Source organism: Pezoporus wallicus, unplaced genomic scaffold (assembly GCF_028554395.1).
Source record: "Pezoporus wallicus isolate ANWC-B61680 ecotype Strahan unplaced genomic scaffold, APGP_CSIRO_Pwel_v1 scaffold_7107, whole genome shotgun sequence".
In the NCBI taxonomy this organism is placed as follows: domain Eukaryota; kingdom Metazoa; phylum Chordata; class Aves; order Psittaciformes; family Psittacidae; genus Pezoporus; species Pezoporus wallicus.
Window position 1 is genome coordinate 230,987 of NW_026642114.1, and position 21,144 is coordinate 252,130.

General features: G+C 48.8%; 2 protein-coding genes across 16 annotated transcripts in view; one reads left to right on the plus strand and one right to left on the minus strand.

The window, feature by feature from the left end:
• The first annotated feature begins 435 nt into the window (after window positions 1-435).
• Window positions 436-2,965, plus strand: MYOC (myocilin). The gene is made up of 3 exons (XM_057427295.1): window positions 436-973; window positions 1,496-1,615; window positions 1,746-2,965. The coding sequence occupies exons 1-3, from the start codon at window positions 475-477 to the stop codon at window positions 2,528-2,530; spliced, it is 1,404 nt and encodes a 467-aa protein (XP_057283278.1). The 5' UTR covers window positions 436-474; the 3' UTR covers window positions 2,531-2,965.
• A 7,523-nt stretch (window positions 2,966-10,488) lies between these two features.
• Window positions 10,489-21,144, minus strand: part of PRRC2C (proline rich coiled-coil 2C) — a 78,913-nt gene continuing 68,257 nt past the window's right edge. For 8 of the 15 annotated variants that reach the window (XM_057427394.1, XM_057427399.1, XM_057427396.1 and 5 more), the window contains 6 exons: window positions 19,842-20,060; window positions 18,971-19,045; window positions 17,737-17,840; window positions 15,902-16,028; window positions 14,657-14,893; window positions 10,489-12,388 (listed from right to left, as the gene is read on the minus strand). In XM_057427394.1, coding sequence (XP_057283377.1) covers window positions 12,122-12,388; window positions 14,657-14,893; window positions 15,902-16,028; window positions 17,737-17,840; window positions 18,971-19,045; window positions 19,842-20,060 — 1,029 coding nt within the window. In that variant the 3' untranslated portion in view covers window positions 10,489-12,121. The remainder of the gene's footprint in view (window positions 12,389-14,656; window positions 14,894-15,901; window positions 16,029-17,736; window positions 17,841-18,970; window positions 19,046-19,841; window positions 20,061-21,144) is intronic. The other 7 variants (XM_057427393.1, XM_057427397.1, XM_057427395.1 and 4 more) reach the window with 3 other exon arrangements.

Here is a 21,144-nt window from a genome sequence, read left to right on the forward strand (position 1 = left end):
GGGCGTGGCCTCCCCGGGGGCGTGGCCTGGGGCCGGGAGCCGGCGGGAGGTGCCGGGGCGAGGGGCGGCCCCAGCCCGGTACCGCGGGAGCTGGCACGGGACACCGGGGCTGGCCCGGCCCGGCCCGGCCCGGCCCTGCCCTGCCCTGCGCTATGCCTCCCTGTGCTATGCCTCCCTGCCAGCAGCCGGGGGTTCCGACCGTCCCGGCCCTCGGCATCACCCCTGGCACACAGCCCCGGCAGCGAGAGCATTGGCGGCGGCCGCAGGCTGCCGGAGTTCGGCCAGCGGCCTCGGGGAGTCTGGGCGGGGGGGTGCCGGCTGCTGCTGGGCGAAAGCCGCCACCGCCGCCACAGGCATCTGGAAGGTTCTGGCTCGTCCGTCCCCCCTCCGCCCTGGCCCTCTCCCCTCCGCCCTCCTGCCCTATAAATGCGGGCGTCAGCACGGAGATATCGACGGCATTGATAGTGCGGGGTCATGCTGGGGGCCTGGCTTGTGCTCTTGGGGGGCCTGGCACTGGGCTGCCGGAGCGAGAGAGCCTTTCTAAAGCGTGCGGATGACAGCACCGGGCGTTGTACCTACTCCTTCACGGTGGCCAGCCCCGTCGAGGCCGCCTGCCCCAATGCTGGCGGCGGGCCCGAGCTGCGGGCAGAGCTGGCGTCCCTCGCCGCACGCCTGAGCCGGCTGGAGAGCAGGGAGCGGGGCGCGGGGGGCTCCGGGCCACGCGGGGTTGAGGCGGGAGGAGCACGGGACTCCCAGCAAGCAGCCCCGTCCGGTGGCCTGGAGGACTCTTATGGCGAGCTGCTTCGGGCCAAGTCCCGGCTGGAGGAGGAGAAGGGGCGGCTGGAGCTGGAGAACGCAGAGCTGAGGAGGCGGCTGGAGAGCAGCGCCCAGGAGATTGCCCGGCTGCGGGCCACCCGCTGCTCCCCCGGCGGAGAGGAGCCCGACCGCGAAGCCCTGCGTGTCCCCGGCAAAGGTAAGGGTCAGGGCCGGGACCCTGTGAGCAGCCCTGGCACCGACTCTCCGCAGAGCCTCTTCACTGCCGCCTGTGCAGTGCACCCACTGCTGCCCCGTTCTTGGGGACCACGGCAGGTGCTCAGGCGGAGGGGTCACAGCCCATTGCAGCAAACCCCCTCCCATCCCTAAATCAGGGCTGGCAGCCCGAGCCCACTCATCCCACCATCCACCCTACAGCAGAGGGGGGAACGCAGGGGACTGTGCTCATCTGAGGGCTTAGGAGATTCCCTGAAGGAACATTAAACTCCAGACCAGAGGGGTAACAGCATCAGCGGTTGCAGAGCAGCACCCCCATCAGCAGGTCGCAGATGTGCTCCACTGCAGCAGAAGCAGGCACTGGGCTCCTGACAGGGATGTTGGTGTTGTGGGGTGGCAACAGTCCATCATGGAAACCCCCAAAGGGGGGGGAGACGACACACAGCTGTGGTGGTGAGGGGAGCTGGCTCAGACCCTGCTCACATTGCACCTTGCCCCACTGCAGCCCCTCGCTGGAACCCGCAGCCCCTCATGTACCAGGAGCTGCAGTCGGAGAGGACAGAGGTTCCCGCATCCCGGATCCTGGAGGAAACTGCACTCGGCCGCCCGGGGACAGAGGACTCAGGTACAGCCACCGGCATGGCTGGCCCCATGTTTCACTGCTAACAAACACTGCCTGGCCCTCCTGAGGGGCTTGCTAGGTGCAGCTACTGTCAAGCAATAACCCCTTTCTCTTCCTTCCTGTCCCCGAGCAGGCTGCGGTGAGCTGGTGTGGGTTGGGGAGCCTGTTGTCTTTGGCCAGGCAGACTCCATCGCTGGCAAGTATGGTGTGTGGATGAAGGACCCCGAGCCCGTGCCCCCCTTCACGCGGGAGACCACCTGGCGCGTGGACACAGTGGGCACGGAAGTGCGCCAGCTCTTCCAGTACGAGGCGGCTGAGCAGCTGGCTCAAGGCTACCCTACCAAGGTTCACATCCTGCCGCGGCCCCTGGAGAGCAACGGTGCTGTCATCTACCGCGGCGGGCTCTTCTTCCAGCCCCGCAACTCCCACGCCGTGGCCCGCTACGACCTGCGGACAGAGGCCATCACGGCCGAGAAGGAGATCCCTGGTGCCGGCTACCATGGACAGTACCCCTATGCTTGGGGGGGCTACACCGATATTGATCTGGCCGTGGATGAGACGGGGCTCTGGGTGATCTACAGCACCGAGAAGGCTCGGGGGGCCATCATCCTCTCCAAGCTGGACCCCGAGACACTGGAGATCCAGCAGACCTGGGAGACCAACATCCGCAAGCGGGGAGTGGCCAATTCATTCATCATCTGTGGCACCCTCTACACCATCAGCAGCTACTCAGCGCCCAATGCCACCATCAACTTTGCCTACAACACAACCACTGGCACCAGCCGGGCCCTCAGCATCCCCTTCAAGAACCGCTTCCGGTACCTCAGCATGGTGGACTACAACCCCACCGAGCGGCAGCTCTTTGCCTGGGACAGCTTCAACATGGTCACCTACCCCATCCGCCTCTCCCAGGTGTGAGCCGGGGCCGTGTTGGCTCAGCCCCTCTGACCCCTGTATGTGCCTCAGCACCCTGCTTTGCTCCCCAGCTCCCCCCAGCACGGCCAGGAGTGCCTCCTCAGCCAGCCCTAGGCAATGGTGGGGGCCACACGCTGCTCAGCCACAGCATGATGGGGCCACCAACATCCCCAGTGGCACCTCCGGCGGCAGCCCACTGTGTGTGAGTGCAGTGGGGAGAAATTAAGTGCTTCTCTAGAACCTTGTCAAGCCACTGGAGCGTCTTTCTGGTTTTGAATGAACCACTCCTGCATCCTCTGGGAGCAGCCATGCTAAGCCCCCTGAATCTGAGGAGGGAGGGCTCAGGCACAGTGAAGACTGGGCAAGGCAGTGGTGGAGGTAGGGAGAGGCTGTCTGGGAAGGTCCCACCTTATGAATAAAAGCTTTCCCTGGTTGCAAGCAGCAATCCCCTCTGTGGGACCAAGGTTTGTGTTTCCAGGGTCTGGCTGAGCACGAGCACCACTGCTGCCCCTCAGCAGCAGCAGCAGTTTTGGGGAGGCCTCCCCACTTCATTCCAGCCTTGCAGAGGAGAGCAGCATTTGCCCACCACCAGCAGCCCTACAGAACGGAGCTCCCCTGCTGAGAGCCCATAAGCCCTGCTGCATCCCACACTGCAGATGCCTGGGGCATTCCAGAGCTCAGCCACCTCCAAAAAGTACCTGTCGGGATCAAATGCAGCAGGGAATATGGGCACTTACTGCGCAACCTTTGTTTTACTGGGGAGACAAAATAAGCCAAGAGAGCAGTGGTGAGGAAGGCTGGCAGAGCATCCTGCAGCTGAGCAGCCTCTTGGTGAGCCCAGCCCCTCTCAGCCACGTGCTTCAGGTTAATTGTCTGTGCCTGGCCACCTATGCAGTATGGCCACTGTGGCCCCACTCCCTGTGCCAGGCCAAGCCACACTCTTCTATTTATTATAGTAAGTTCGTACAAGGCTGTTTCTCCCCCCTTCCCAGGCACTCGGGACAGACAGGACAGCAGTGGCCCCATCCCTGGGGGGTGCACAGGGTGCTCTCCCAATAGATGCCCACCACCACTGCTGCCTTGCACCTCATCTTTCCACACCTGGATTTTCCTGGGGGTTGGTGGGCCAGTGCCCCCATTGATGTACCAAGAAGCTGAAGGTGCTGGGGGCAACCAGTAAAGCTTTGGCCAGGAAAACGCCACATTTGGGAGGCAGCTGCTGATGCAGCCAACCCCAAGAGCACCTTTATTTAGCATGTTGTGACATGACCACAACATTGAATCGGAATAAAAGTTAACGCTTCAGCACTAACCCCCAGAGATTTACCACATGGGGAAGATTAGTGAGCTGCAGGTGGCTGGTGCCAGGGGCAGTGTGAGGTGGAAGGGATGAGGACACTGAGGCAGTGCTGGGGGGGTTGGCTGCTCACCAAAGGGAGGGGGCCCAGCTCAGAACCAACCCTGTTCTAGAAGGGCAGGAGACAAAGGGGCGCCAGGGAGGCGAAGGCAGCAGGTGCCAGCTGCAGGCAGCCCACACTCCTCCATTGTGAGGGCTGCCCTGGTGAGTCCTGTGGGGGGAACTGGGGAAGGGCCCTGCCAGACCACTGGGAGGGGGTGGGGAGGGGGTGGGATGGGACACATCCCGTGGGGTCTCTGTTGTGTTTTAAACCCTGCTGGCAACTAAGTACCACATGGAGTATAGCCACCACAGAAGAGACAATATCTAATATTATACAGCATCATACAGCATATATTATACAATATCATACAGCATCATAGTTTAATTCATTGGCCATTCTCACCCAAAATCTGATCTCCTTGAGGTACACTCCAGATTTCCCCATCCTCTCATCACCTACCAAGTGCACCCAGGTCCTGAAGCAAAAGCAGTCCCGTAAGTGAGTTTGACTTTGCCCGAGGCAGGAATAACCCAGACTGGTCTCCCCAGCAGATTCTTTATGTGCACCACAGGAACTTTATCCTTCTCTACAGTGTGTAAAAGTTGTGAATGGGCTGGGCCAGCCCTGTTGGCAGGTCCCCTGGTGTTGACCAACCAGGTGGCCTTTGCTAAGTGTGTATGTACCCGAATGTTTGAAGTCCCACCACCCTTTTCTCTGGGTGGTCCATTGTAAGTTCGATTTTCCCAGAGGCTCGTGCATGGTAGGGGATGTGATATACCCACTCGATGCCGTGCTGTTTGGCCCAAGTGTCTATAAGGTTATTCCAGAAATTAGTCCCATTGTGTGACTTTTTCTGGTGTTTTCATCTCCCCCTACAATAATGTCATCAGTGTTCTGGAGCTCGCCCCTGTTCCAGTGCAGTCTGGATCAGTCCGTGGCAGATGGTAGGGCTGTGATTCCACCCCTGGGGTAGTTGGTTCCAAGTATACTGGAAGCCCCTCCAAGTAAAAGCAAACTGTGGCCTGCACTCTGCTGCCAAAGGAATTGAGAAAAATGCATTGGCAATATCAATCGTGGCATACCACTTGGCTGCCTTTGACTCTAGTTCATACTGAAGTTCTAGCATGTCCGGTACAGCAGCTCTCAAGGGTGGTGTGACTTCATTCAGGCCACAATAGTCTACTGTTAGTCTCCACTCTCTGTTAGACTTTCCCATTGGCCATATGGGGCTATTAAAGGCCAAGCGGGTCCTGCTGATCACTCCTTGGCTCTCCAGTCTACGATCAGCCGACGGATGGGAATCAGGGAGTCTTGGTTGGCGATATGCCACCGGTGCACTGTTGTGGTTGTGATTGGCACTTGTTCTTTGACCTTCAGGAACCCCACAATGGAAGAGTCCTCTTTCACTACACAAGCTGACATTAGTGTCCTCTTCTTCCATATAGGGGTGATTGATAGCAGCACAGACTGGTCCTTTGTTTCATTTGCAGTGCCTGCTGCTGGGGTTGGAGTGGCTGCAGTGTCTGTTGTCAAGGCTGGAGTAGCTTTGGTGTCTATTCCTTTGTCATCGGATCCGGAGACCTTCTTTTCTCCTTGAGGGTACTGGATAGTGTTGAGCAGGGCTCTGTAGGCATGGGTCAGGCCCCAGCACGCTGCAGTGATTTGTGCTTCTCTGGTGTTGCCAGGACAACAGCATACTTTTCCCAAATGTTTTACTAGTTTTTCCAGATTCCACACTTGTGCAGGGATGAAGTTCCAAAGCACTGGAGGGGCCCACTCGCCTGGGTACTTGCCTATATTATGCCACGCACCCTGCCACTCATAAGTGTCCAGCCTTGGGGAAGATCTCTTGGTGGTATTCTTAGATAGTTATTTAACCTTAAAAAAGACCTGAACCATACGCAGCAACACACTGGTTCCTGGCAAAAGAACCAGGTTGGTTTCAAGGGTACTCAAAATCTTTAAAAATCTCAAATGCTGCTGTAAATAGCCTGGTGTGGGAGAAGGTGTGGGTAAATGTCTCCTCCAGAGGCTGGTCCTCTGAGAAGGAAAGGCAAAAGATGTAACTGTTAACAGTTCCCATTACATGGCTGCAATGCTCAGTACAGGCACCACCAGATCAGTTTCACAACCAGCAATTCTATCATATCAGAAGCCATTACTGAAAAGTACAACAAAGTGAGAGCCTTAGCTCAGGCCCCATAGGTGACAAACATCACCGCAGGGAACACATACTGTGTTACACAATGTGACTCTAAGAGCAAGTGCAACAACTCAGAGAGCAAATAAATCAACATTGTGATGAGTGACTATTAATGCAAAACAGTGAAAGCTTATAAAAGGCTTTTCTGACACACTCTGGTCAGATCTGTCGTTTTCTCAACCCTTCGTGCTCCGCATTGAGTGCCAAAAGGGACTGTTGTGCTTTAAGCCCAGCTGGTAACTCAGAACCACACAGCTGCTCGCTCATATGCCTCCCTTTCCCGGGTGGGATGGGGAGGAGAATTGAAGGAATGTAAATCCCATGGATTGAGATAAGAACAGTCCAGTAACTAAGGTATAAGAAAATACTACTACTATTAATGATAATAACCATAAGGGAAATAACAAATAAATATAAAACTAAAAGGGGAAAAAAAAAACAACACCAAACCAACAAATGCAAGTGATGCACAATACAACTGCTCACCAGCTGCTGACCAATACCCATCCAAACCCATCAGTGATCCGTCCCTTACAGGTACCCCCCCCCCCCCCCGTTTATATACTGGGCATGCTGTGCTGTGGTATGGAATACCCCTTTGGCTAGTTTGGGTCTGCTCCCTCCTGGCTCCATGTGCACCACCTCATTGGCAGAGCATGAGAGACTGAAAAGTCCTTGATCAAGGTAAGTGCTACTTAGGAACAACTAAAACATAATAATACAGCATTAGTATCAGACTAAATCCAAAACACTGCACTATACCAGTGTGGGTGACAGATAGAAATAGCATTGATAGATAGATAGATAGCACTGATAGATTCAAGCAATGGGAACCCTGAAGAAAACACCAGGTGTTAATGCCCTGCTGGGGCCTAAGCCTTGGGAACTGTAAAGAGAACAATGAAGGGTAAAGATCGGTTTGCAAAACAAAGCAGGTGGTTTGCAAGATAAAGCAGGATGTGCATCTCAAAGACAGACCAAACAGTGTGAATACTTGTAACCCTTAGTAGTTTTGCTAAATCGGGATGATAAGGGAATAAAAGAGTGGAAGGTTACTGCTTAGCATTTAGTAGACTACAAAAGGGATTTGAGAGGCGAAATAAAGGTCTTCAGATTTCACCAGAGCTGGAGTCTCTCTTTGATACACCACATACCAGCTACTGGGTGAAACCAGGACAGGGACCAACCTGGGGCCGCAGGTGGGACCCCAGCACATGGAGGAAAGATGCTGAACGACCCTTTCTTGCTCCCTGGCAGGCCTGGTGCAGGGCTGGGACACTCACGACGAGCCAGCACCAAGCAGAGGTGTCCCACGCCAGCGATGCACCCTCGCAGATGCCACGGGGCAGCCCGGTGGCCCTAGCGAGTCCCCGCTGCCCTGCCAGCAGCCCGCTCCTGCTCCATTTGCGCTGCATTAGCAGTCGTGCCATCTCAGCCGCAGTGCTTGAGCCATGTGGGTCGGCAACACCTCCCGCCAGCCGCCATCAGCCACGCCATGTTCTCCAGAGCCAGGGGCCCCGTGCCGTGCCATGCCAGGAACCGGAGAGCATTTGGAGCTGCATCACCTACACGCCGCAGCGGGTTGTGCGCTGCACGCTGGAGCTCACGGGCTGCGGGACGCCGCTCACCATACCCCAGCGTGACTCCTTCTTCAGCTTCCTGTCGGGGGGCAGCCGTGCCTCCACCACTGACCGCAGCCCCACGCCCGCCATCTCAGCCGGCTGGGCAATGCATGAGGAGGACCCAGGGCTGCGCTGAACTGAGTGCCCTGGTCCTGGTGTGGGGAGAGGGCACCCACTGCCACCGACCGCAGCGGCTGCAATAAACTCCTGGTGCATTATGGGCTCTCTTGGCCTCGGAAAACACGGGTGCATAGGCCTGCTCTGGGGAGCAGCCTCAGCCCTGCAGCATCCCTCTGCCCTGCAGCAAAAACCCACTCGGTAACAGGCAGTTACAGAGGAACAAGGCAAACAGCAGGGTGGTACCCAGGGCAGTAACGCTGGGGGTGGAAGGCAGCTATAGAGGTCACCCAGGGAAAGGCAGGGGCTGTCATGCTCCCACTGGGGCCAGGAAGAGCAAGGCACGCAGCCCCTGCCGGCACAGCACTGACCCTACCCAGCCAGGGACAGCCAGGCAAGCAGCCACCCAGCCAACACACAGCCAGCCTGCTGCTGAGGATGGCCGAATGACAGGTCTGTCCCAGAACAGGACGGGAGAGGCTGGAGCCCCACTTTACCCCACAGCTTCCCAGAGGCAAGAGTCGAGCCCCAGCATGAAAGGGGGGGTTTGTTCAGAGGCCCCTGGGGAACAGCAGCACCAACAGCTTCTCACAACAGTGAGTGGAGAGACCAAGCGCAGACAGCCCCAGCCCTCCCCACCATCCTGTTCTCTGCTAGCAGCAGGGTCTTTTCAGGCTAGGAAGTCCAACGCTTAATTAACTAAGCCAATGTACACAGGATTTGCAGAGAGCTGGGCTGCAGCTGAACAGTGCTGAATACATGGCTCTACTTAACAGGCTTTGCAAAACAGCCCGGAGAGCTTCCCCCCCTCCTGCACCACAGCAAGAAGCCAGCCTGGGCCCACGGGGTTGCTGGATTCTGGCCCAAGTCACATTTAACCCTTGCCCATGGGAAAAGTTATCGTCTTTTTACAGACTGAATATTACTGGGGGGGGGGGGGGGGGGAAGGTGAATTCTCCAAACAAAATAGTTCCATAAGTTATCGGGGGGGGGGGGTCAGCACAATTATCTGTGAAGGCCAGAGCTCTAGGAGATTACACAAGAAGTCCCACTCAAAAAGGCAAGTTCTGTCTCAGTGCAAGGGGCCAGTTATCTAGTTAAATGGCAGAAAAATATTCAATGAACTGGGGGGTCAGTGACTAAAAGCTCAACCTGGCCTTACAGGCAGCTAGAGTTCACGGCTGTTTGAGAGGCCCACATCGAAACCGAGTTATTCAGATGTAGAATATGGCCAATCATTTGCCTTTCATGAAGTTTCTGCAAAAATACTATCCTTGTTATGCTCAGCACAAGAAACAGCTGAAAACCGGCTGTGGGAAACTCCCCTGACTTTGCTAGTAGCTTTACTGGAGAATTTAAGATTAATCCTTTCAGTGGCATTTCCTTAAATGCAGAATAATCTGGTGGAGGATATCCCATTTTTAGGATGTCCTTCCAACATGAACCAGGCTAAAGGTAGCCTCAAACCGGGGAAACATCTCAGTTACTCTTCTGCAGCACACCTGTAGATCAAACCACCGTCTACGATCGCTCAGTTCCCTTCATCCTTCATCTCCCTGAGCACTTACGCAGCTGTGCTTGTACAGTTCCTGTAAAAACAAAAAAGGTGCTTTACCTGTGCGGTCACCTACTCGGAGGCTGCATCTGCCCATCACTCTGTTCACTCCATAATGCTGCAGTTCTGCCCCTTGACAGAACCAGCCTCAGCAGGACACCTGCCCCTCTGGAGCCCCTGAACCTGGGGTCCCACCCAGCCAAGTGCAGGCAGCTCTGCATGCTCCCACCCACTGCAGGGCTGGCAGCAGCACCCCTGAGCAAAGGTGATCTGCACCACAACCAACGGTGCTTTGCACAGCCACCCCTGGCTGCCTTCTCCTTCCTTTGCTGACATGCAGCACCAGCTAGTACCTTCTCCCAAGGCAGGAATTACTTCCCAGAGACCAAACAGTGTTTCTGGTGTTTGGTACCACGCTCCCTCTGGGGTCCAGCTGACAGCATCCTACTGCTTCTAACCCCACAAACCAAAGCAGACATCTGGGATGCTTTCCCCCCTGCAACTGAAAGACTGAAGGTTGGTCAGCCCTCATCCTGCCCCACACTTAAGGGCTTGAGTCTGTAACTGTATGTTCTGAACATGTGGTAGTGAGTGTATATTGCTTGCGAGCTGGGAAAGGAGCGGTTTGGGAGCACCAGCCAAAGGAAGCCTCCTGCACCCATGTGAAGGATCTGATCAAGGCTCCCTCCTACAGGAAACCTCTTGCCCCTTACTGTGAGGGTTCAGATGATGCCTGTTGTCAGCCGCCAGCTGTGCTCATCCTCATCTCTCCTCTGAGGAGTGGCTCTTCTCTAGGAAGCCAGCAGCTCACCAACACACCGCAGAGGTAACATCTTCCAAACACAAGCTGCAGGTCCCGTCCAGAGCTAGATGGAAGCCACATCCCTTTGCTGCAGAATGAGATCAAAAGCACCAGGGGAAACACAAATAAGCCGTTTCAAACTGGTTTTCCTCAGAAGTCTGTTCTCCCAAGCTGTCACGCACACTCTTCGCTCGGCACACGGTGTTCAGGCACTCTCCGTGCATCCTGCAGCACTGTGCTAATCACGAGATTACCCGGGTGCTTTATTTAGAGAATACTTTATTAGTTTCTGTAATCAAACCCATGTAAATAAGACCGTACATATTTCATACAGTGCGTTACCCCTGTACAAATGGAAAAAAAAATTAAGTTTAACATTTCTAGACCAATATGGCTGTTAATTTCTGTACAATGCCAACTCACACTACAAGTGGGATACTTTTTTCCAAAGTTGACATCACAGCTAAAGTTTCCAAAAATTCAAATTATATATATATTTATATAAAAAGATAACCAATAGCGATTCACTAGGCATCGATAGCAGCAACAGCCTTTCCAGCTTCTGCAGTCATTTGAACAAAATTATACACATTAGACTCTCACCTCTTCCTTCCAAAACATGTAAAAAAAACCAAAAAACAAAAAACCAACCAAAAACCAAGGAAAACAAAAAAATCCCAGAAAAAAACCAGCAAATTCTGCTACTGATGTGGTACCTGGTGCTTTTTATTAGCTTTTTCAATCATTGTCTGGAAAAAAACCTCTAGAATAACATTATTAAAAACAGCTCCAGTATAGCACAGTCACTACTACATATCATAAGCAGGTACAGGGTATCTTACATTCACAGAAGTATCATACAGTACTGTCCTACAGCTATAATACTAGAGGATACAATTAAAAAGGCATTTATTTGACTTGATTCTACTTTCCAGCACACTGTGGGCAAGGAGGTGGTGCGACGTAGCTCTGATATAAAGAATGCACCTTGTAGATTAAACTCTCTTTAAGCCAGTAAGGTTTCTTTTATTCTCGTGGCACAGTTCGAAGTGCTCGCTGCTGTATACAGACATAAACTGGAAACCGTTTAGAAATCACTCGCATCATATAAAGATAGCTGGACAGAGGTGAACAGAACAAATCTGACTATTGATGCAATGAACCTTTCAATTCCAGAGGTGAACAACCGAGGGGGCAGTGGGTGTAGAGAACAGGTGGCCAAGTAGCATTTTCATACGGTGATCTAAATGCAATATATTTTCATCCAAGAAGCAGCAGCCAGCAAAGCACTGCCTTCAGAGGGAAGTTCAACATCATCAGCATTACTCTGTGTTATGTTAGGTCACACAGCAAAGGCAATTTTGCCAGCTGTATGAATCCCTCTCTTTATTACAAGATAGAAGCTTAAGTCACTAAAAACTTAACACATATTACTTGGCCTAGCACCATCTTCAAATCTGCATGTTCTCATATTCATGGGTTTATAAAAAGATAAATAGCAGCTGAAGATCAGAGCCGGAAGAAAATACAAGTATTCATTTGTCAGCTCAGAACAGGCCTCCCTGGCCGCCTCCCCGCTGTTACTACTGCTCCTTTTTTTCACTTTGGGAAACATACAGGTGTGTAAGCCAGTACATGCGCACACGTGTAGAACGTGCACACGCCAAAAGCAGCCTCCATGCTGTTAGAGCAGACACAAGCCCAAGGAACCTAGAAGCTCAGCTGGATACACAGCAGTTTGCATCTGTAACTGCTGAAGGCTTCTATGCCACTTTACACTGTTCAGAGCCCTACGGGGAGAGAACACTATTGTCTCTTCCTTTGGGCTAGAAATTCATGCTGCTGTCATCTCACCCACCCTCCCCTCTCCCCCCACCTCCATGGAAACACAGCCTCTAAGATTTTGTTTCTTCGGTTTTGATTGCCTGAGGTTTGATTGGTCCAGTTCTAACAGGTTTTGTTGCTGTAGCAGGCGGAGGGTTGGGCTTTTCCTCAGTTTTGTCCTGGCAGACCCCTGAAGAGTCAGCAATTGCCTCGGTGGGTTTGCTCCCATTCTCGTCCACTTTCTGCGCTTTGCCTCCTATGGGTTTGCTCTGTTGCTGCTGCTGCTGCTCAGAAAAGAATCTCTGGGTGGACTGAAGTACCTCTGCTCTCTGCTTTGCCTTAAGAAAGGGAGAAAATATGTTTACTGAAGAGAGGGCATTGGAATAAGACTGACTTCACAAAAGTATCTCCTAAATGAAAGAGGAAGGACTGACTGCAGTGGCAAGACTTTCCTAGAAAGGCAGCATCCATCCAGCTGCTTCCTAGATGTCACTACATCTGTGCTCTTGGCTCCTCAGTAGTAGCTTAACATCATGCCAAAGCTTCCCTTGCTCTTCCTAATCATCAATCCAGAAAAGAGGATCAAGGACAATAGTTTGAAGCATTATCTAACATCTTTTTATGACACTATTATTGTACAGTTCAACAAGTGTAAGTACTACCTACAGCAGGCTCAAAACAAAGCTTCACTCCTCAGTGGAAGTCAGACATGACCAGAAGGCGTGTGCCTGCACACTGCCCAAGCCCCAACACTACCATGAGGGCCATGCCAGTTGTCATTTCTGCTGCTGTGTGGTCTGGACTTCTTGAGTGCAGGAGCTGTGTATCACACCAGCAGAATCTACTCTCAGCACCCAAATTCGTCCCCCAACACATGTCTCTGGACACAAGACTTCAGAGTCTACAACAGGAATGCAAGTGAACCAGGTTCAAGGTTGTGTTCTGTGTAAGCTGGGGCCTTATCTGCTTCCCACTCAAAGTGGGCATTCATCCCAGGCAGCACAAACTACTGCCTGGCTTATTTCAAATTCCTCCTCTGAATCCTGCCACTAACCTCGACTTACACCTGTGAAATTCAGCCTTTGTGACTACATGTTTTATTTGTAGGTTTTACACTATGCTGACCAGAGGCTTCAGAGATCAAGCACTTTGCTTTCCTGTCCACGCTTAAGCAAAAGCAGGAGTTGCAGTAAGAGGTCAATCTCGTGGAAGCTGCACAATTAAGTCCAATGCAGTCAAATGCCTTTTTAAAATTAAAAAGGTGTGTTTTAATACAAGGAGCCTCCACTACAATACAGTCGCTAAGCTTCCACGTACCTCTCCAAGTATTTTATGCTGTTTTACAGAAAACAGGGCAGGGGGGATGACACGCAATGGGGACAAAAAAGCAAAAGCCTGGAACAAGAGGTCTTGGCTTTCATACTGTGTAGCTGCTCCAAGTAACTCAACCAGCAACAGAATAGAAAAAATGTGAACTCTGGTGTGCAGGACTGCAGCAACAGTCTGCTTTTACTGGAGCCAGATGGACACCTGAAATGTTCTGCACACATTTCAGCCATGCCCTGAAGGCTAGAAGTCTGGAGGAACTGATCACAAGTAACCAAGTGTGACAAAATAACTCAGATTCTTCTGAGCAGTGTTTTCAGGGAGATTTGGAAAACAGGACTGTATAGTCATATTTGCTGACTGTCTAAATTAAATTTCTAATATACTCATCAATATACTAAGCATCACCTGGTTAAGTGTACTGCTAATAAACCGGTGGTAGAAAACTAAATGGACCAAGTACCTAGAATTAAAGGAGTAATCAACTATCTGGGATAACTGATTCTCCTACAAGCAGACATAACCAGGAAAAAAGCACATTCCTTTGCTTTTACACCTGAATGCATGGGTTGTGGCAAATGACAGTAGATGAAGAAGCTCCTTAGCACCATCTGTCTGTACAAGCAACTTATTCTGCAGCAAACATGTGAAGTGTACAATGGTGTCCTTGCACAGACACCCCATATGGCAGTACCGCCTTGGTAAGAAGAGTTTGCCTCAACCTGAAGGGTCCCAAAGTGCTCTAACTCATCACCTGCTAGTGAAATGCAGCCACCTCTTCTGTGGAGCATACCACGTCACTGCATTCTACCACAGACAATTAATCACAGGCATTTCAAACCACTGAGAGTTGAATCTCCAGAATCACCAAGTAATGAGGCTGGCTGGAACAGGGGGGTTCAATACTGGTGTTCAGAGCTGGGGAGGGAGATGTGAAAAGACAGCTAGCAGCAAGGTTTGCAGGCTTCATCACTTACTCAGAAAATCCAGGCTCTTGAAATCTGATTTGTCAGATTGCCTTTGACAGCAGTGGCAGCTTCACAACTGCTGACCACAAGACCACTGGAGAGAGGAAGCACCCTACACTATTTTTAGTCTAAAGTTCTTACTAAAAAAACCCCAGGGCTTAGAGGAGGTCTGTGTACAGCTATTAGAGGCCCAGCTATACCAGCTTTGGGTCCAGAGGCATTTTAATTATGACATGATTTGCAGACACGTTCCTGCCCTACAAGCTGTCAAGACTGAACCGGTGTTAACAGCACCGCTGTCCAAATACTAACCTTCATGTCTCGTTCAGCCTTCATCGCAGCCTGGGCCTGATTGCCTCTGGCTCCAGATACTGATCCACAAAGACCTCTGGCCACACGCGGTAAACGAGGGTGGCTCATAAGGCCTGTGGTCATCTGAGACGGCATCTGACTATGCAGTACTACTGGCAGCCTCTGAACAGGCGCTGGGAAGGTGTTAGTATATGGGGCTCTTACCAATGGAGGGAGCAGGTTAGGCTGAGAGAGAATCTAAGTGGGGGAAAAAAACAACAAAAAGAGACATTTTGCAATTAGAAAACTGCCAACTAGATTGCACGTTGGCATTATTTTAAATGGGGAAAAAGGTGCTGCTCTCCTGTCACATTCATGTCAAGAAAATAGGCTTTTATGTTAAGAGAGGCCATGTTTGAACTCCAGAAAAAAACAGCCCTGTAGTGCCGCTGTACCTGAAAGTAGGACCAACTTCCACCCAGTGTGTAATAAGGGAGAAGACCCATGCCAGGCAGTGGAGGACTCACTAGTGAAAGGCAGCCCTGGAAAGGCGAGGTAGTTCCTGCTAGTGGCAATCCAAAAATCAAATCTCAAATCCTACAATCAAACACTCCAAATGCTGAAGACAGACAGAAATATCCTACGTTTTTTGAGAGACTGGATTTCCCTAGCAGCCTGGCTACCGTCACTTGTAACAGGGATGCACCACCCTTGTAAGCTGTGCTCCCTGGAACGCCAGAAGCAAATTAAATCCTTTGTAATCAGCCCTGCTTTGTTTGGACTCCAGAAATCCTTTCCAACCTCAACTGCTCCACCAGTACTTTAGAAATGCATCTCAAACAAACAACTGCAAATCGGCTTTGTCTTCAAGCATTTAAAATACGCACTGGGACCCTTCTGAGACACAAAGCTGCACCCCTTCCCCAACCAAATGATCTGGTTTTGCAGGATGAGGAGCATTACAGCTGCATGGGGAAGCCAGCGGAACAACAGTCTGTTCTACATGATTCACAAATTGCATTAAATTCCTCAGTGTGCAAGAACTCCCAAAATTAAACACACCACAAAACCTGCACTACTAGTTAGCAAGATCAGAGAGGGTTGTTTGTTGTTTTTTTTTCTTTCATCTTGAAATCATGACATTTAATTTTAAGGATTTAATTTTGTATCTCCCTATGATAAAACCTGAGGGAACACAGCCAAGTTAAGAGTCACCAGGTCATACAGAGAAATTGATTGGTTTGTAAGAAGCCAGCAGCCACCTACCTGTGGTGCAAACTGTGCAGGGAACGGCTGTGTCATTCTCACAGCAGCAGCTGCTGACTGAAACTGCTTCTGGTAGACAATGCTGTTCATTTTATTGGACTGATTGTTAGGACTTGTAGAACTGGCCCTAAAGAAAAAACAGACCAGTTAGAATCACACTGCTCTCATTCAGATGTTTTTGCTTTTAGTTATACCTTAACTAGAAATTCAGCATTGGACAGAGAAAAATAACAGTCTCTTGGAGAAGCTGGTATTAGATATCCTTCTGTATCTACCATTAATTTAAAATGCAAGCAAAATCAGAACTTAAGAATGCAAAGAGAAAAACCAGACATACTAGGATATGGAAAGATCCCAGTGTACAAAAGAGACCCTTCCCAAAAGCATTCATAACACACCCTAATGGCAAAAGTGTTGCCCTTCCTACTCCTGCTACCTTACGTTTAGTCCTACCCCTCTACAATGTTTGCTCTATTGTGTCAAGTTCAGAGCTTGTCACAACAGCCATTAAGCATGTGCAGCAGAAGCTGCCACATACAGCTCCAACCTGCTGTCTAATGTTTCAAAATGCACTTGAAACATTTCAAGAATTCATGGAAAACACTCTCCCCATTTCATCTGGCTGAGAACATGACCGTCCATTAAAACTTAAGAGGTGCTGAATCACTGTGAATTAAATGAAACCTAAAAGGTTATCTGAGGGAAAGGCACTGAACAGCCCTCAGAGAAGAGCAAGCAGCCTACTTTAGGAAATGGAGCTTTTATTTGCAGAGTGTATGAGTGATACTTGTAATGTAAAATGAGCAGTGGGGCTCCAGTGGCAAGAAAGCCAGCCATACTCAATACACACCAACATTTTATAAGCTTAAAGAAGTCTTTGTTTAGTTTTCCAGCTCTTGAGATCTACTATGCTTTTGTCGATCTTCCCAGTACTCTACACTTCAGAGCCAAAGCTTATGCTAAGCCCCGCTTTGATTGCTAGGAGAAGAGACATCTCATGTAGAATCTCTAAGACATATACTATCAAGACAATTGTCTTAAATGCTGACTAAGCTTGCAAATCCAAGTTTCTTCTTCTCATCCCTTCACTTTTTACTCAGGTAAAGTACTGGAAGCATGACTTCAGCACTGAGTTCAAAAATCTCATTTCCACCTCACTAGAAAAGCATGAACACTGTCAGTCTGCTACAGTGAAACCCACCAAATATCATTACTATGCACAGGAGCACAGTTTTCAAGAACAGAGTTATCTTGTAGCGAAGTTTTGTTTTCAAGTTCTTTCAGCCCACTACCTTCACCCACAAGCAGCCCAACAGGTCCACCTTGAAGTGCATCTATGTATGAGCAAGATTCTACCAATTCTGTCAATTAACCAAGCGAACCTGCAAACAGCTTACTAATTTCACTTGTGAGAGGCCTTCAGATCTTGCAGTGATTCTCAGCTCTCTACCAGAAATGTTGCCACAACCACAGTGTAAGCCTTTAAGTGTTCTTACCTTGAGCAGTGCAATTAAGATAAACTGTCCTAGTTTTATACCAAACTACATCTTCCCTACCATGCCTATACTTTCCTAGTACAACCCCAGGTAATTCTACATGCATGGTTTAGTGTCACTTAATAAAAAAAAATTGTGTTTTATTTCACAGCAATGTACTTTTGGCCAACTACAGCATATCTGATGACCTACTGGAATGCTGCTTTTAAGCTAAAATTAAGCGCTGCATTTTTGTATTAGTAGCCCCATACCTCATACCTTTCAGAATTGTCTGTTCATGCATGACTAGGTACATTTTCTAGCTATGATTTCAAGGAATTTTGAGCTTAAGAGATTTACCGGAAGGGACTGGAAGTTGGAGTAGTACTTCTACCAGTAACTGGTGGTGTTCCAGGTTTAACATCGATGCCACCTCCAAAGGCCTTCAGGTCCATTTCTGATATCTGAAAAAGAAAAAAACCAACAGGTTAATTCTAATTCAAAGAAATACTATGTTTACTAAGAAACTGTTATCTTACCTCACATTTTTCTCAGTGAAAATAGGTCATTTAAGTGGAGGTGAAAGCCAGATTGTAAAATGGCTTATTATTACTAAGACAGCTCCAGCACCACAAGCCCCTCTGTGTACAATTTTTCTGCACTATTTGGCACTTCGAGCAAGGGCAATGACTTTCTAACTTGATCTTCCTCCATAATGAAAAGGGATTTGTGACTTACTTATCTGGCCCTAAAAAAGTGCTCCAGGGTTGATATTTCCTTCCCCATCTCAGGTATCACATGAAAATTTTTAGATATAATCCTGAAAAATGCTGAAGACTGACATAAAATAATCCAGTTTCATAAAAAAATAAAAAGCACAGCAAAAATGGAGCTGTCATTTATGCAAAAAAACCTCTAGACTAATTGGAGCAATAAATCTTGTATGTTATTTTTGCAGGTACACTCAACAGAGTAAGTTAGTCTCTGGGACCTTTCCGCACATGGCCATGAAGCATAACAGCAACAATAATCAGTTAAATACAAATGGCTGGTTTAAGCTGGCTTTCTTTAGCAGGAACATGACGGAACCCTAACAGGCAGGGAAGTCACTTAAGGCCACCATACCACTGCAGTTCTTATTTCTTGTTGAAGTAAGTGTTAGTTTTCCAATGACAAATTACTGTCTTCCAGCCACAGCAAGAAACAAGCTGCTGCTTAGACAGGCTCATAAAAATTGTAGAGGTGACAATATTTGGTCAGATCCTATGAAGCTAGAAAATGGCATGGTGCAAATATCTCCATATACTCTGGTGGGTGACAGGATGAAAACTTCATTTAGGTGATCTGGAATTCTGGTTTCCATTACTGCTGAAGACATGGAATTAACAACTGAGAGAAATTTTTCTGATCACAGCTGTAAACCATCGGGACAACAGGGTCACCTTAAACTAAAAAGCACCCTAAAATGTAGGCCACAAGATACGAGGATTTCAGGTGCAACTCCAGAGTTTATTTCCTGCACTGGTGAAAGACCTTGCTGTAGCTGACAAAAAACTTAGCTGTGCTCATGTCCACTGTTGCCACCCACTGTCACCTGAAAGCATGCTGCAACTGCGTTGTGCCGCACACTATCCAAAAATCCCAGGTGCCTGTAAATCTGTGATTCCATCTAAGACAAGAGACCTTGACTGGAAGCCAGCTCCATACATCCCCTCATTAACAACTACCACAGCAGCTCCAGATAAAGGCTAGGACAGGATTCCCTCCCAGATATTCAAGTTTCTTGCACTATTTCAGTGTTACCTCCTTACTGGAGCTGTCACTAAAAAAAAAAAATTTTCTTCAGCTTCAAAACCAGCCTTTTATATATCAAAGGTCCTGCCTTTCATACAGTGCTGTGTTCTCAATACACACCTTGCTGTGCTATTCAGAAAAGGTGGCCTCCAGCAACATTAGAAGAGTTTAATTCTGGTTTAAGGTCACAGCTGATACAGAGTCCACTGAAGCCCCTGAAACTCCAATTCATTGCACTGGAAAGACTTTATTGCATATAACTCAGTCCTTTGTGAGACCAACTGCGATAAATACATGCATGATCAGAATCATAAACTAGCCCTAACAGTGTAATGTTGTTTGCCTGCTGCTCTAATAATGACTCTGTACTATCTTCTGCATGGTTTCTACATAAAATATCCTATAGAGAGTCATTATCAAACTAGATATTCCTGCAATGCAAATGGACTAATATTAGCTCAACTACAAAAACTCACCTAAACCTTTACAAAATGCACAGACCCAGTCACTAAGGACCTAACCTTGACTGGCTTTTGTACCTTCCCCTACCTTTTAAAGTGAAAGCAGATTTTTAGATGCAAGGTCAGCATGGGTTGCCACGCCAATTCTATAAAACAGGATACAGCTGTGCTTTGTATTAATTTTTGTACTGTAGATACCAATATTATTACCTTTCCAGTTGCAGCGATCATGCTGTGCTGAGTTCCTGCTGGGATCAACCCTCTGAAAGGCTGAGTTACTTGTGCAGGTCTGCTTAGATTCTGAGCCTGCGCTTGTGGTGGTGTGTGCTGTAGTGGTGGTTGTAAAGATTGGGGTAGGGCAATAAGTGGCTGTGCTGTGGATCCAAAGTTGGGCAAAGAAATTTGTGATCCTGGCAAAGGTACCGTCACCTGGAAGAAAAGTACAAAACCAACAGTAACGTATACACAGGGGCCATTATTTAACTTTCTTTACTAGCTCTGTAATTTCTTAATGAGTTTGTACATTTATCCAGAGAGCTGCGAAATGTTTAGCCTGTCTTTATAATCAGTTTTAATGGAATCGGTGTCTTTGCTTTTCAGAAACAAAGCTGCATGTTAGTTCCCAACTCATCATTCAACATGATTTCATTGTATCAAGAAATAAATTTATTTCAACTCAAAACTTACTTCAAATACTTTTAGTCATCGTAAGGACACCGAGATGAAAACTAGATTTTACTTTCCCAGACTCCCAACAACCAGCAGTCCCTGCTTAAAAAAAGCCACCACCAAGCATCATGCTGTTGTCCCTTGCTTGCATTAACAGGGAGTGCTGTGGGCTGAAAACACCACAGAATGGTAGTGACAAATGTGAAAATACCACAGCAGTGACGTGACTGACAGGAGTTACTGCATTTCCTAGACTGACCATCAATCCACAGCCTGCAAAATGATATTCTAAGTGCAACTAGAAGAATGATACTGTCCAGATGTGAAAGACTTCCTACAGTTCTGAAGGGTAACACGTTAGAAGTATAGACACACAAGTCTGAACACATTAAAGGCACTAACCCTTCTAAAATATCTTTAAAATCTTATGCTAGATTTCCAACAGAAATCTGACCCTTCTAGATTTGTCTTGGCAACTTTTTACGTATATGTATTATAATAAACCAGTTCATCACAGAGCTTTTTTTTTAAGGCCACTTATATAAAAATTGCACCAGAAGATGGAAACCACTCGACAGCATCCTGTGAATACAACAGACTCCTTGCACACATCAAATTAGCAGTTCTTTCACAAAAGAATTTAAAAATATTAAAATTCACTAGAGTTTATTTTACAAACCTCCTGATGTAGGTTAATGGTTACTGACTTCGCTCTCTTGTTTGCACGTATGATCATCTGTCTGCTGACTTTTTTTTTTCTGTATATATGGTATCACTGCCATATGCAGCAGCTCTGAAGTTCCATCTCAATCAGATTTGATGTTAACAATTAGGCTGCGCTAAG